The 14566-nt window shown below is 35.1% G+C and overlaps 1 protein-coding gene across 3 annotated transcripts in view; it reads right to left on the bottom strand.

The window, feature by feature from the left end:
* Positions 1-14566, bottom strand: part of SCAF8 (SR-related CTD associated factor 8) — a 210797-nt gene that overhangs the window by 163273 nt on the left and 32958 nt on the right. For all 3 annotated transcript variants that reach the window (XM_044671741.1, XM_044671740.1, XR_006506054.1), the window contains exons 2-3: positions 10997-11080; positions 8984-9028 (exon numbers count right to left, since the gene is read on the bottom strand). In XM_044671741.1, the coding sequence (XP_044527676.1) occupies positions 8984-9028; positions 10997-11080 (129 nt within the window). The remainder of the gene's footprint in view (positions 1-8983; positions 9029-10996; positions 11081-14566) is intronic.

Genomic DNA, 14566 nt, shown 5'->3' with positions numbered 1-14566 from the left:
AAAAAAAAAAAAAAAAAAAAAAAAAAAAGCACAATGTGTTTTTGCCAGCATAGGGAGGCAAAAGAAGATGAATACAAAAGTTAAGTCATAGTCATGAAAGATGATGAGTAAAAAATAAAGGAGAATAAAAAAGGTATTTAACTATACTGGAGGAAAGAGGAGAATCAAAAATGGAAATAGGAGAAAAGGTAAAACTGCTTCTGTGCTTTTTAAAAACAGAATAATTTTAAATTAGAGTGGAGAGAACAAGAATGGATAAAGAACTAGAGAAAAGTAGAGAGAAAATAAGATAGAATAGCTAAATAACCTAGATAAGTTAAAGTCACCAATCAAAAAAAAAAAAAAATTAAGTCACCAATTCCAGAAAAAATTATATACCAAATACCGAAAGTATAGCATTTGCTTTTGCCGAGTCAGTTAGTGATCTGCAAGAAGTGATATAGATTAATGGAGGAAAAATACTGTATTAATTTTCTGTATAGTCTAAAAACATTAAGCTAGTGAGTATCACTTGGACTCCTAACAAAATTCCAGAACGTATTATTAAGGGAATGGTTAATGAACACTTACAAGAGGAAACAGTTATCACAAAGAGGCAACATCAAGAATAGGTCATACTAGATTAACTTCATTTCCTTTTTTTGACAGGGTAATTAAACTAGTAAATCAAGAGAATGAATCAACTGACTTAGATTTAATAAAACAATAAAGTTTTATACTATTTTTGTAGGTAAGGTAGCCTACACAATTTTATAGATTAGATAAATTTAGAACTGGTTGAATGGCCAGAACATAGGTGGGGTAATTAACCTTAAAGGAAGACTCTAGTGGAGTGTTCCGGTAGTCTGTGCTTGACAATTTTGCCAATGACTTGGATAAAGATAGGAACGCCACAGGACAGAATATTGACTGAAACCTTTGAAGTTAAAAGTTTAATTTCATACTGATAAAATTAAAATCTTACATTTGGATTTTTAAAAGAACAAATACAAAATGAAAGAATCTTGGCAAGATGATAGTTGGTGTGAAAGATCTGAGGATTCATGTGGAATACTATTTCAGTAAGTAAGCAGTGTTATATGGACGCTACCAAAAAAAGTGATATTGAGATGCACTATGAAAAGTATAATAGCCAGTATTATCAGAAAGAGACAGTCTTCTTACTCACTTACTATCTATATCTAACATGTGGTTGTTTGATTTCTAAGCCCAAGTAGATTTGAAAAAGCAATTAGAATCAACCATAGAGAAGTTAGTCAACTTCTCACTCAAAGAAAAAGTGCTATTTGGGTAGCCCTTCCTGTCTGTCAAGATGTAGTTAATGTCCCATCCCTGTCTACTCTTTAAAAAAAAAAGGAAGAGAAAAATGTGGCCTAAGCTTCCCACTTGACAGGACAACACTGGCAAATTTTCCCTAAAGAATGATAAGATAGTTACATGTTTAAAGGAAAAATTGACCTTTTCAGACTGAGCTTCAGGCTCAGATTGGCCCTCCTTTGTTTTCTCTTCATATGGATCGTCTTGGGCTAACCCATTTGAGCCTTTTGCCTAGATTTTGTGCTGAAATGCCTACAAGTGGGTGATAATGATATTTCTTTTGTTGTTTTTAACCTTAAATTTTTTACTGCTTCATATCTGCACAAATTAAGTTTGCTTAAAGTGGACCTAAAGTGTAGAGGCAAAAATATGACAACCTTGAAATTTTTCACAAAACCAGTGCTAGAATTAGAAATCTTTTAGTTTTGTGTGTTTCTTTATAAATGAAGACCTTTTGATTTCATTGATGTAGAAAACTCCTGGGCAGCTGAGTGGCTCAGTGGACAGTGAGCCAGGCCCAGAGACAGAAGGTCCTGGGTTCAAATCTGGTCTCAGATACTTCTCAGCTGTGTGACCCTGGGCAAGTCATTTAACAATGATTGCCTAACCCTTACCACTCTTCTGCCATGAAATTGAGAAAGTAAGGGTTTAAAAAAAAAAAACAAAACAATTCCCATTGAAGATTGGTGAGAAAATTCTACTAGAATGACAATTATCCTGCCACTCAGAGTATTAGAAACATTCCAGAGTTACTAAAAAAACAAAGATTCTTGATTGGGGTCACATGCCAATATGTTAAAAGTGGGATGTAAACCATTGTCTTAATAACTCAGGCTCTCTCACCATCTGCTGTTCCAGGTGCATTTAATAAATACTTCCTCATGACTTAAGAAATCTTAACTTCATTGGTACAAAGAAAAGCCTCAGGTTCTACTGACATAGGTGGTATCTTTTTTCCCAATGAACTCAGCTCAAGTGTGCTGTAGATTGAGCTATCTCAGTTCTTTAAACATCCTCACAAGTATATTAGCAGCCTCATTTAGTCTATGCCAGTCATATTGCCAGTTTTCAAACATTAACACATTGATTTGCATACCACATCCATATTGAAATAAAACATTCTTTGGAATGAACCTTGCAGCAATAATTTGGGCCTGACCTAATGGAGAAGAAATTAGACCTCAGTGGTCTCTAATCATTTCTGTTTCTATTTTGTGAAGGGAGTGAATTTTTTAGCATTTTTTTTTTGCATTTTAAAATCCTTTATTCCTAAAGTTCCTTTCAATTTTTTGGTATGTGATTTGTGCACTTTGAATTAAATGAAGGAAGGAAGGAAGGAAGGAAGGAAGGAAGGAAGGAAGGAAGGAAGGAAGGAAGGAAGGAAGGAAGGAAAGGAAAGAAGGGAAGGAAGGAAAAGAAGGGAAGGAAGGAAAAGAAGGGAGGGAGGGAAGGAAGGAGGGAGGGACAGACTTTCCGCACTCTATCCTGATCAGACAATGTCTAGAGAACTGAATATAATTCCGAGTATTACATTTAAAAATAATTAAATTAAATAAAATTTTTAACCATTGCCATCTGGCTTAGAATTGATAATAAGGGCTAGGCCATTGGGGTCAAGTGACCTGTCCAGAGTCTCATGAATAGAAAGTGTTTGGAGGCTAGATTTGAACCCAGGTGGGTCCTCTCAACTCCAGGCTTGGCACTCTACCTAGCTGCCACTGAGAACCACCTTTCTGCAATGCTGCTAATGGCAGTGTCCAGAGAAAGCCAACCAGATCATGATATGATTGGTATGTTAAACCTAGAGAAAGCATAAGGAAGCTCTGATGGCCATTTTAAAACACCTGAAGGTCTGTCATGTGAGATGGAAATTTGTTCTTTTTTGGTTTTAGAAAAGAATTTGAAGCAATGGGTAAAATTCACTAAATTGTCTTAGGCTTGATGTAGGGAAATATTAATAATTAGAGCTACAGAAAAGTGAAATGGGTTGCTCTCCTTGCTCCCTCACCTCATGTTCCCCCAAATGTATGCTGCAGAGAGGATCTTTTTATTCAGAAATTGGCAGGACTAGATAGATTTCCAATCTGAGATTCTGTAACTAAATAATTAAACACAATGAAATACCAAGTGTAATATTAAAATAATTAGCCCTATGGTTACTACTAAATGATAAACTTTACCCTGGAAAACTCTATGACATTATAACTTGATTTTTAGACTAGTGAACACTTTAATGCCTTGTCTAAAGCTTCTGTCTCCCTAACACCACCCAAAAGCCCCACGTACAGCAGATACATAGTTTGTTGAAATGAATTTTAAAAAAGGGGGGAGGGGGGGACTTGAACACATGACAAAAAAAACTTCTGGAACTTGACTCTAAAGAATCTAAAGCTAAAAGACATGAGGTAGAAATAAATATCATCACAGAAAGTGACACAAAGCCAAGAACTTAAGAACTCTAACCACCTGTGTTGTTACTGTGCCCAGACCACTATTAGCACTTCTAAATGGCTGCAATGGAATTATTTCCAATTCTAATCCTCCCCTTTTGCTTTCACTGGAAGATCATTGTGCTAAGACTATCATAAGCAGCAAATTGTGTTTTATTTGGCTGATGGATGAGATAAAATGCCTTAGCAGAACAGAATTCACTTGAAGTCATTATGTTCAGCCCCATTCAAAAGAAGTACTACTGTAGAAGCCTACAACTTGAAATATATTTAATAAAAGGTGAAAACACAGATGACCACATGGATACACACTTTATCAAATGATCGATACTTACTACTACCACCAGATATATGTTTATCATAACATTAGTAAATTTGAAAAGTGCTAGCAAAAATAAAATGCATAATTCTTTCTTATAATTTAGAATAACTGCAGCAGTGATCATTTATAGCACTTTAAGGTTTGCAGAATACTTTATATATGAGATTCATATATAGTAACCTTGTGGGTAGCAGGTTTGATAGTTATCTCCACTTCATGGAGATTAGGAAACAAGACTCCGAAAATTAAAAAAAAAAACAGCTAACTAATGAGCAACTTTTAAGTATCTACTATAGGCACTAGAATATAAAGCCAAAAACAAAATGAGGAACCCTTGGGTTTATATTTCATTGTGATAAAAATATATCTGTGTGTGTGTGTGTGTGTGTGTGTGTGTGTGTGTGTGTGTGTGTGTGTGCGCGCGCACACACGTACAAACAAGCATAAATACAAAATACAAGATTTCCCTAGGGAGATCATAACAATCATCATATATAAGAGGTGATACTTGAACTGAGCTTGAAAGGAAAATAGGAACTCTTTAAGAGGTAGAGTTGAAGTGCATGAGATGAAAAGTCAAGCACAAAGAACAGCAGGTTGGCCGGTAGGACTAAAATATAGTTTGAGAAGAGGCATAAAGTGCAATTAAGTCTGAAATGTAAACCAGAGACAGATTGTCAAGGGTGTTAAATGCTAGAGATTTACCCTAAAGGTGAAAAGAAGCCACTGAAGCTTTCTGAGCAGGAACATAGACATGGTCAGGCTTGTGCTTTAAGACAACACTTCAGTAGCTAATTGTAGGGCACACTAGAAAGGGAAGAAACTTGAAAAAGAAAAACCTATTAGGAGGCTATTGAAATAGTTCAGGTAATAGATGATGAAGACATGAATTAGGGTGGTTTCAATACAAATGGAGAAATGCTATGGAGGAAGAATCATTAAGGTTTGAAAAACAACTGGATGGATTGGTAGGGTGTGGTGACAGAAAAGGAAAGTAGAGTATACTTGAGAAGTTAGGAACCCAGACAACTAGAAAAGGATGGAAATGATCTTGAAAAATGAGAGGAATTACATGCGTCCTTGACTCAATTCTATCCAATATTCTCCAGAAGATCACTCCCATAATCATTAATCTTTTCTTTTTTTAAACCCTTACCTTCTGCTTTAGAATCGATATTAAGTGGATATGATTACGGTTTTGATGTTAAAAGAGCACTCTACTGCAAATATGAATAACATGGAAATAGGTTTTGAACAATGATACATATATAACCCAGTGGAACTGCTTGTCAGTTTCGGGAAGGGGGATAAAGGAGGGGCTCATAAATCATGTAACAATGGAAAATTTTTCTAAATAAAAAAATGGGGGGAAAAAAGAACCAATACTAAGTATTAGTTATAAGGTAGAGGAGGAACTGGGTTTAAGTAACTTACCCAAGGTCACCTCCTGTCTCCAGCTCTCTATCCACTGAGCCACCAATTAGCCCTTAATCTTGAATCTCTCACAATGTGAGAGGTGTTTTCCAGCTAGCTATAAATGCCCTTATCTTCCCCTTCCTTAAAAACCTCTCAATTGATCCAATCATCCCCAGTAGCTATTGTTCTAAATCTCTTCTTTTTCAGACCTAAATTCCTTGAGAGTCAACTACAACTGATTCTCCATTTTCTCCCCTCTAATTCTCTTCAAAACTCTTTGCAGTGTGACTTCTTACTTCATCTTTCAATTAAAAAATGAGCTCATTGGGGGCAGCTGGGTAGCTCAGTGGATTGAGAGCCAGGCCTAGAGATGGGAGGTCCTAGGTTCAAATCCAGCCTCAGACAAGACACTTCCCAGCTGTGTGACCCTGGGCAAGTCACTTGACCCCCATTGCCTACCCTTACCACTCTTCCACCTATAAGTCAATACACAGAAGTTTAAGGGTTTAAAATAAAAAAAAAATTAATAAAAAAAAATGAGCTCATCAAAATTACCAATATCTTAATTACCAAAACTAACAGTCCATTCTCAATCCTCATTCTTTTTTTAAAATTTCTGCAACTTTGACCCTGTTATTTACCCTCTCCAGTCAAAGTTTTAACAATGCTTCTTTCTCCTGGTTCTCTTCCTACCTGTCTGACTGCTTCTCAGTCTCCTTTGCTGGATCTTTCTGCAAGGTGTGAACAAGGTGTCTGTTCCCTAAGGATCTGATTTAGGCCCTCTTCTCTTCTCCCTCTATACCAGGGGTTTCTAACCTGAAATCTATGGACTCCAAAGAGGTCCATGAAAAAAAAGTTTTCAGGGCACCTCGGAACTTGGATGGGAAAAATTAAAAAAGGATTTTTATTTTCACTGTCCTCCAACTGAAATTTAGCATTTTCTTTGATTATGAATTTCTTTTAAAAGTTCTGTTTTAAGAAGGGCTCAATAGGCTTCCCTAGAATGCTAAAGGAGTCCATATCACAGAAAGGGTGAAGAACCCCTGCTACTTGTTACCTTGCCTGGTAATCTCACCAGCTTCCTCAGGTTTAATCATCATTTCTATGTAGACCATTCTCTAAACTTTTTTTTCCAGCAGTAACCTCCTTCCTGGATCTCTAGTTTGTCATCTCCAACTTACTAATGGATCATCTCAAGCTGGATGCCATATTCTCATCTCAAACTCATTCTGTCCTATAGAGAACTTGTTATCTTTCCTCCAAAATTCTCCTCCCCTAAGAACACTCCTATTACTGTGGAGTTGACACTACCCAGTCTCCTGTCAAGTTCACAACCACAATGCCATCCTCAACTCTTTGCTCATATTCTATGCATCCAATTTGTTGCCAGATCTTGTCTTAATCTTCACAATATTTCTTGTTATTGTCTCTTTTTTCCACTCACAAACACCACCTTTATATGAAGTCTGAACAACAATAGCCTGCCAAGTGATCTCCCTGCCTCTTCCCTCTCTAGTTTATATTTCACTCAGCTGTCAAACTGATCTTCCTTAAGAAGTCTGACCGTGTCATCTTCCCTCTCTACTTACTAAACTTCAGGAGCTCTCTATAACCTCTAGGATCAAATATAAAATCCTCTGCTTGAATCTAACACAACCTTCAACAACTTGACCCCTTCCTACTTTTCTAATCTTCTTACACTCTACTTCCCTCAACATCTTCTATAAACCAATTATGCTAAACTTCTAACTGTAACTAGCTATCTTTAAACATAGCACTCTAGCTCCCTATCCTAGACCTTTTCACCAGCGATCTCTCCTAAGTGAAATATTATTTCTACTTATATCTGCCTCCAAGTTTACTGGTTCTCTTCAAGAAATTGGGTCAACCATTTCCCAATTGAAAAATGGGCAAGGGACATGAATAGGCAGTTTTCAGATAAAGAAATCAAAACTACCAATAAGCAAATGAAAAAGTGTTCTAAATCTCTTATAATTAGAGAAATGCAAATCAAAACAACTCAGAGGTATCACCTCACACCTAGCAAACTGGCCAATATGACAGCAAAGGAAAGTAATAAATGTTGGAGAGGATATTGCAAAATTGGGACACTAATGCATTGCTGATGGAGTTGTGAATTGATCCAAGCATTCTGGAAGGCAATTTGGAATTATGACCAAAAGGCTTTAAAAGACTGTCTGCCTTTTGATCCAGCCAAACCACTGCTGTGCTGGGTTTGTACCCTAAGGCTATAATAGGGAAAAATATGTGTACAAAAATATTCATAGCTGTGCTCTTTGTGGTGGTAAAAAACTGGAAAATGAGGGGGTGGCCATCAATTGCAGAATAGCTAAACAATCTGATGTTGATAGATACTATTATGCTGAAAGGAATAATGAACTGAAGCTATTTCATGTGAACTGGAAAGACCTCCAGGAATATATGCAGAGCAAAAGGAGCAAACTAGAACACTGAACACAGAGACTGATACACTGTGGCACAATCAAACATAATGGACTTCTCTACTAGCAGCAGAGCAATGATCCAGGACAATTCTGAGAGACTTATGAGAAAGAACACTATCCACATCTAGAGAAAGGACTATGGGAGTAGAAACACAGAAAAAAAAACCAAAACATATGATGGATCACATGGCTTGATGGGGATATGATTGGGGATGCTGACTTTAAGTGATCACTCTAATGCATACATTAATAATATGGATATAGGTTTTGAATAATAATACATGTAAAACCCAGTGGAATTGCTTGTTGGCTCTGAGAGGGGGGAAACAGGAGGGGAGGGAAAGAACATGAATCATGTAACCATGGAAAAATAGTCTAAATTAAATAAAAATGAAAAAAATGGAAAAAAAAAAGAAAAAGAAAAAGAAAAAGAAATTGGCTCAAATCTCATCATCTCCAAGAGGCTTTTTTTCTCTGTCCCTTCCCTCTTGGATTATCCCCCATTTACTATATATTTGTGCACATACACACATTGTCTATACACACCCACATACATATATATACCCACATATATATATAATGCATCTTGTTCATATATAGTTGGGAAGGGAGACAGCACACACCCAACTATGAGCTCCCTGAGGACGAGAACTTTAAGCATTTTTTTGTATCCCCAGTGCTTAGCATAGTACATGGTAAAAGGTAAGTGCTTAATAAATGACTATTGGCTAACTAAGGAAAAGAGGTGAGTTTGGAAGGAAATATGATGATTTGTTTACTTGTGATCAATTAGAAAATTAGTATGAGGGAGTATTCAAATCCAAGACTTCCCGACACCAAGTTCAATGCTCTTCTATCTACTAAGCCATCTTACAAAAAATTATATATTTTACTTCTCCCTTTTAAACACTACCTGTATAATTAAATTTTTATATATCCTACATATTTATATCCCAAAAATTTATAACTAATTTCAATATAGAAATTATTTACATAACGTATCAGATACTTACCTTCTGAATGAATTTCTCAACACTCTGTACCACATGTTTATAGAACTAAAATAAAAGAAATAATATACTTTTTAAACGTGATATAATTTTCAAAGTACAAATACATATACAAATACAAGTATATACCCATAGCAAATATATAGTATATACTTATAAAAGTTCATAGCATCTTTATGCTTGAACACATTCAAAACTAATAATTATATGCTACAAGAGAAATAGTTGTACTATGTAATTATAACAGAGCTTTCTTAAAAGATTAGCATTGACAAAGCTTCATCCTCTTAATAAAAAGACACTCAAAAGTTTCTTCTCTTACCAATAACTGCATAAGACAAATCAATAACAAGTTTTTTTTTTGTTTTTTTTTTATCCTGGGACTCCATTCTAGGAGCATAGGGCCACAACCAGTAGGCAGTGGGTCACACTGTCGCTCAGGGTCACCCAGCTGGGAAGTGTCTGAGCCCAGATTTGAACCTAGGACCTTTCATCTCTAGGCCTGGCTCTCAATCCACTGAGCTACCCAGCTGCCCCTACTTAAGGTTGCAGTTTCTTTAGCAGATGTAGTTTTTACAGGGTGGGGTTGCTAGCCCCACGCCCAACCCTCCTCCTTTTCATCTGGGCTAGGGACCGTCCTTGGCCCAGGAGTGGTAAGGGTAAGCAATAGGGGTCAAGTGACTTGCCCATGGTCACACAGCTGGAAGTGTGGGAGGCCGGACTTGAACCTAGGACCTCCAGTCTCTAGGTCTGGCTCTCAATCCACTGAGCCACCCAGCTGCCCCATATCAATAACAAGTAGTTTAACAAATTTTTAAAAATACTTCTTGTATTAAAATAACTAAATTTAAAAAGCCCTGAAGAAATAACAAAATTCTGTTTCAGTAGAATGACTAGGGAAATGAAGTGGTCAGATTACACCTTTTTAAATATAACTTTCCATTATAAACAATTTATGTTCACTAGAATCACAAAGTGCCATAGCAAGAAGGGAATCTAGTCCAAACCCTTCACTGGGCAAGAAAGGAGAAAATTGCCATTTAAAAGAATTAAAATATAATAAAAATACACTTAGGACTAAAACTATGGAGATAATGACTGAGGAATCCAAAAGTTACTTCTAGACTCTTCCCAGAGAGGAGCTTCTTTACAAACATCAGTGACATTTTAAATACTGAATATAAGGGCTCTTAGGCTATAATGACATTATGCCACTATACTATAACATACCTTACAGATTCCTTTTTAGAGGTAAAAAAAAAAAAAAATCTTGATACAGCCTGTTTAGTTGTCTTGCTCTTATATATACTTAATGCAAAAATAAAAAGATAACTGATTATTTGAGATGGGGAAGGGGGGGAGCGACACAAGATAATTTATAGTGTTCCAAAAGTCTTAGTTCAGTGTTAATAGCTTGGACCTGCAGTAAGACTTTTGGGTCATCCTTTATCTAAGAATATGTAAAATTTTTGTTATCTTAAAGAAAACAATGTAAAAATGTGTTGCTTAGATAATTATTGTTCTAATGCAGACTAGCAAAAATATTAAATGTACATAATGGATCTATTTTATTATAGATGGAATGTTCTACTAATCCCAATTCCAACAACCCCTAATTTTCTATTTAGAGCTTTTCTTTTTCTGTTCTTTAAAATGTTGCTGTGCCAGAGGTATAATTTGAAATCAAGTTTAACAATCATGGTGGTCTAAGTTTAAACTGTTTTTCCCCCCAGTTTTGGCTAGTACCAAACCTGAAGACAATCTAAAATCAATACTAATTTTGTTTTTTTAGTGAATACTTGTACTTTTTTTCCTTTCAAATAAATTGCGGGGGAATATTGGCTATATTCAGGCCAATGAGGCACCACTTCCCAGAAGCCTAGGTTAATTTCTAAAATACCATATAAATTCAGTAGAATATATCTCTATGAAGTATACATGCAGAGAACAAAAATGTCTCTCAACTTTTCTTTTGAAAACATAACAGTAATTCAATAGAAATCAGTAATTTCTCACCTTAATAGCCTTGATGGCTGCTTTAGTAATCTGTGTCATTTTTGCCTTGGAAATAGGTGGCTTGTAGTCATTCAGGGAATATAGCTAAGGAAAAAGAAAATGTTTTTTAAAACAAAGTAAGACTAATCCTGCAAAAGTGATAGAATTTATGAAAATGCCAAACATCTTTTTACTAGCAATACCATTCTTAAATTAAAAAGCTTCTTTTATTAAGATAAATTTCTCAAGTCAAACATACAGGAGCCTTTTTATAAAGTATTAAACTGTCCAACACCTAAATCACACCTTTAAAAAATATTTGAGAGAAAATGTGCATGGATGAAGAATTCAACTTAGGTCTGATAATTCTGGGATATACCCTTTTTTAAATACTCAAAACTTAACTCACTGCTTTGCTCATGTGGAATAATAATGTAGAATAATTGCTTTGTGTTACTGAAAAATATAATCAAAAATTTTCTGCTGATGACCAAATAAATCATGACAAAATACTTGATCAAACCACAATCATAATCTAAATCCTTTAAAAATATACATTAATTAAAATTCATTTGTTGAGGAGCTACATGTTTTGAGTGTCATGATTTTTTTAATCTACCATTCACTAAGTCAACTTCTTGGCTATCCAACAGAGGGTCCAACGCAGCATAAAATTGTTTGGATTCTCAGCTCAGCTGTCTGCAGTAAGAGTTTCAGATCACACCATCCAATCCTAGTTCTAATCTTATGCTCAACCTATGATCAGGCCTCACTCGACAGGCTCAAGATCAAGGTTATTAATTTTTTCTATTCCTACCACCTAGATTTTTCTGTCTACCTAGATTTGTGATCTCTCTGTTGAGCCTAACTGTCTGGTTCTGTGTGTTTCCCCAGACTTCTAACTTGGTGTCTTGATTCCACCAGCTTAATATTAATTAATCATACCTGCCTACTTAGAACACTGCTACCCATTTGTTCATTCAGATTTACATGATCAATAGACTTAATCTGAAAACTGTTACATGAATTGTTCTCTAAGATTCTGACTTGATCTGAAGTAATATCACAGATTTAAAGTTTAAAGGAGGATAATCAAATCCACTTGTTTTACAAGGGAGAAAAATGAGTCCCAGAGAAATTCTGTGCCTTGTCTTAACTTTGCATAGGTAGTAAAGTAAAGTAGTAGAGCTGGCATTTGCTTAAACAATGTTCCGACTCCAATTTCAATGGAAAATCAAATAATCACCTGCTCCACTCAGATATCCCTGTCTGGATTCTGGTTTATTAATTTAGACTTCTGTTAAGTCACAAGGCTTTCCCTATATAAACTAACTGCCTGGTTGTGATTCCTAATTTATCAGTGTCTCCCTGACAGATTTCTAAACACTGCCTGCCTAACAAGGTTAAATGACAATAGCATATAGTGCAAAGAGCCAAAGGGCTATAATTTAGGATCCTTGTCACTTTTTGGACATATTATTACTTCAGTCATGTCATAATCTCTTTGTGCCTCAATAAAATAAAGGATAGAAGGGAGATTCCAAGATATTTTCTGTATCTTCTCAAATTCTATTCCTTTACCAGAACCCTCAACTGAGAAAAACCCTTAAAGTAGCATTCTTCATGGGCACATAGGTAACCTCCCTTATATACAAGTTTGAAGGGCACATTGAAACATTTTATTCTTATTTCACTTGAAAAAATAACTAGCAAATAAGTGCCCTTTATTACCCCCCCCAGAGTACACTAAAGTATCATAACTCCTGCATTAGAGCTTTTGTAGACACAAAGAGATATATAGTGACCTAAAAATACATAAATATTTTAATTCAACATATCCTTTTCATGTGCCAATGATTCCAAGTTACTTTTCTTTCTAATAAGGGAAATGATGAATCAAAAAGAACAGTTAAGATTCCTCTACACTTTGAATTTCGTTCCCTTTTTCTTTTAAATAGGTCCTACATGGAAATCTACAAACCTCACCAAAAATAAATACATGAAAATGAGAAATTCAAAAGCCAATAGTTTACATAAATATTAAAGCCACTGTCCAAAATGGCTATAAAAAAGATGACATAATTCCCACCTTCCTTCCTTTCTTCATCTGCATTAATGAAAATAGTGGCTCTATATTCATTAAAGTCTTAACATGCAGAAACCTAAATCAGGAGAAATTTGCTATCTGTTTAATGAATTCTCTTTCCATCTGTTTCCAAATAAATAGGAAAACCTAACCCTACTTTGAACTCCACTGAGCTGGAACCACTTTGCCACTTTCCGAAACACCTATTATTTTGCTCCTATATAAATTTGGAAGGTTTGAAAGAAAACATTACTGCATTTTGTACATTTCCAATGAACAATAAATACAGGACTCTAAATTTTACTTCAAATGGTTTGCAATTAGGATCTGTGGTCCACAAAAGAATACATAAAGAAATAAATATGAGAGGGAAAGAATTCAAAGATATCTTAATTTATACATTGTGCAAAAAAAGGCTTAATTTTTATCTTTACTCAAAATAGATTGACAAAATATAAATATCCTTCATATGAAAAAAATCAAACTTAAAAAATGCCTTTCTTTTTCTCAAGTGTACTTGTAATCAATATTAAGAATTGGAAGTATTTATTGGAAATGGCAGCTAGGTTGCACAGTAGATGAAGTACTGGGCCTGAAGTCTGAAAGACTCCTCTTCCCAGATTCAAATCTGATCTCATACACTTCTAGCTGTATGACCCTGGGCAAATCATTTAACCTTGCTTGTTCCAGCTTCCTAATCAATAAAATGAGTTGGAAAAGGAAAGAATAAAAACACCCCAGTATCTAAGCCAAAAAACCCCAATGAGGTCATAAAAAGTCAGTTATGATTGAATAATATCAGTTAACAATCTCATGTATAATTTAAGCAAGTTATTAGAGTGAATATTTTACCCCATAGCTTGAGAGACTTTGTCTTCTTTGGCAAATGGGGATATTCTTGGCATCCTCTAGTTAAGTCTCATTTCCCATACATTACTGTACACCTAATAAGGTATATAATACAAAACAAGTCATTTATGCTCTCTAGGCCTTAGGTTTTTCAAAATCTCAGTTTTTGGTTGTTTGTTATTTAAATTGTATCTGATTTTGTGTCCCCTTTTGGGGTTTTCTTGTCAAAAATACTGGAGATTTGCCATTCCTACTCCAGCTAATTTTACAAATGATGAAGCTGAGACAAACAAGGTTACTTGCTCAAGGTCACACAGCTAAGTGTCTGAGGCCAGATATTAACTCAGGAATGGAAGTCTTCCTGACTTTTAGGTCCAGCACTTGATCCAATGAGTCATCTAGATGCCTCAATCTCTTATTATTAAAATGTCCTCCAAAAATTAGATAAAAGGAATCACCTCATTTTTTATCTGTATCCTCAAGTGTCTAAAATATTAGGTATTTAATAAATGTATATCACAAAATCATGGTTTATTATGCGATGAATGAAGTAATCAGATTGCCAAATAGAATTTTTTTTTAAGGGTAGAGATCAGTCAACAATATGGAGAAAAAAAAAAGATTATCACTATTTTAAGGTTTTAAAAATATTAATC

The sequence above is a fragment of the Gracilinanus agilis genome, chromosome 4 (assembly GCF_016433145.1).
Source record: "Gracilinanus agilis isolate LMUSP501 chromosome 4, AgileGrace, whole genome shotgun sequence".
Classification (NCBI taxonomy): Eukaryota; Metazoa; Chordata; class Mammalia; order Didelphimorphia; family Didelphidae; genus Gracilinanus; species Gracilinanus agilis.
This window is presented reverse-complemented; position numbering and strand designations above follow the sequence as displayed.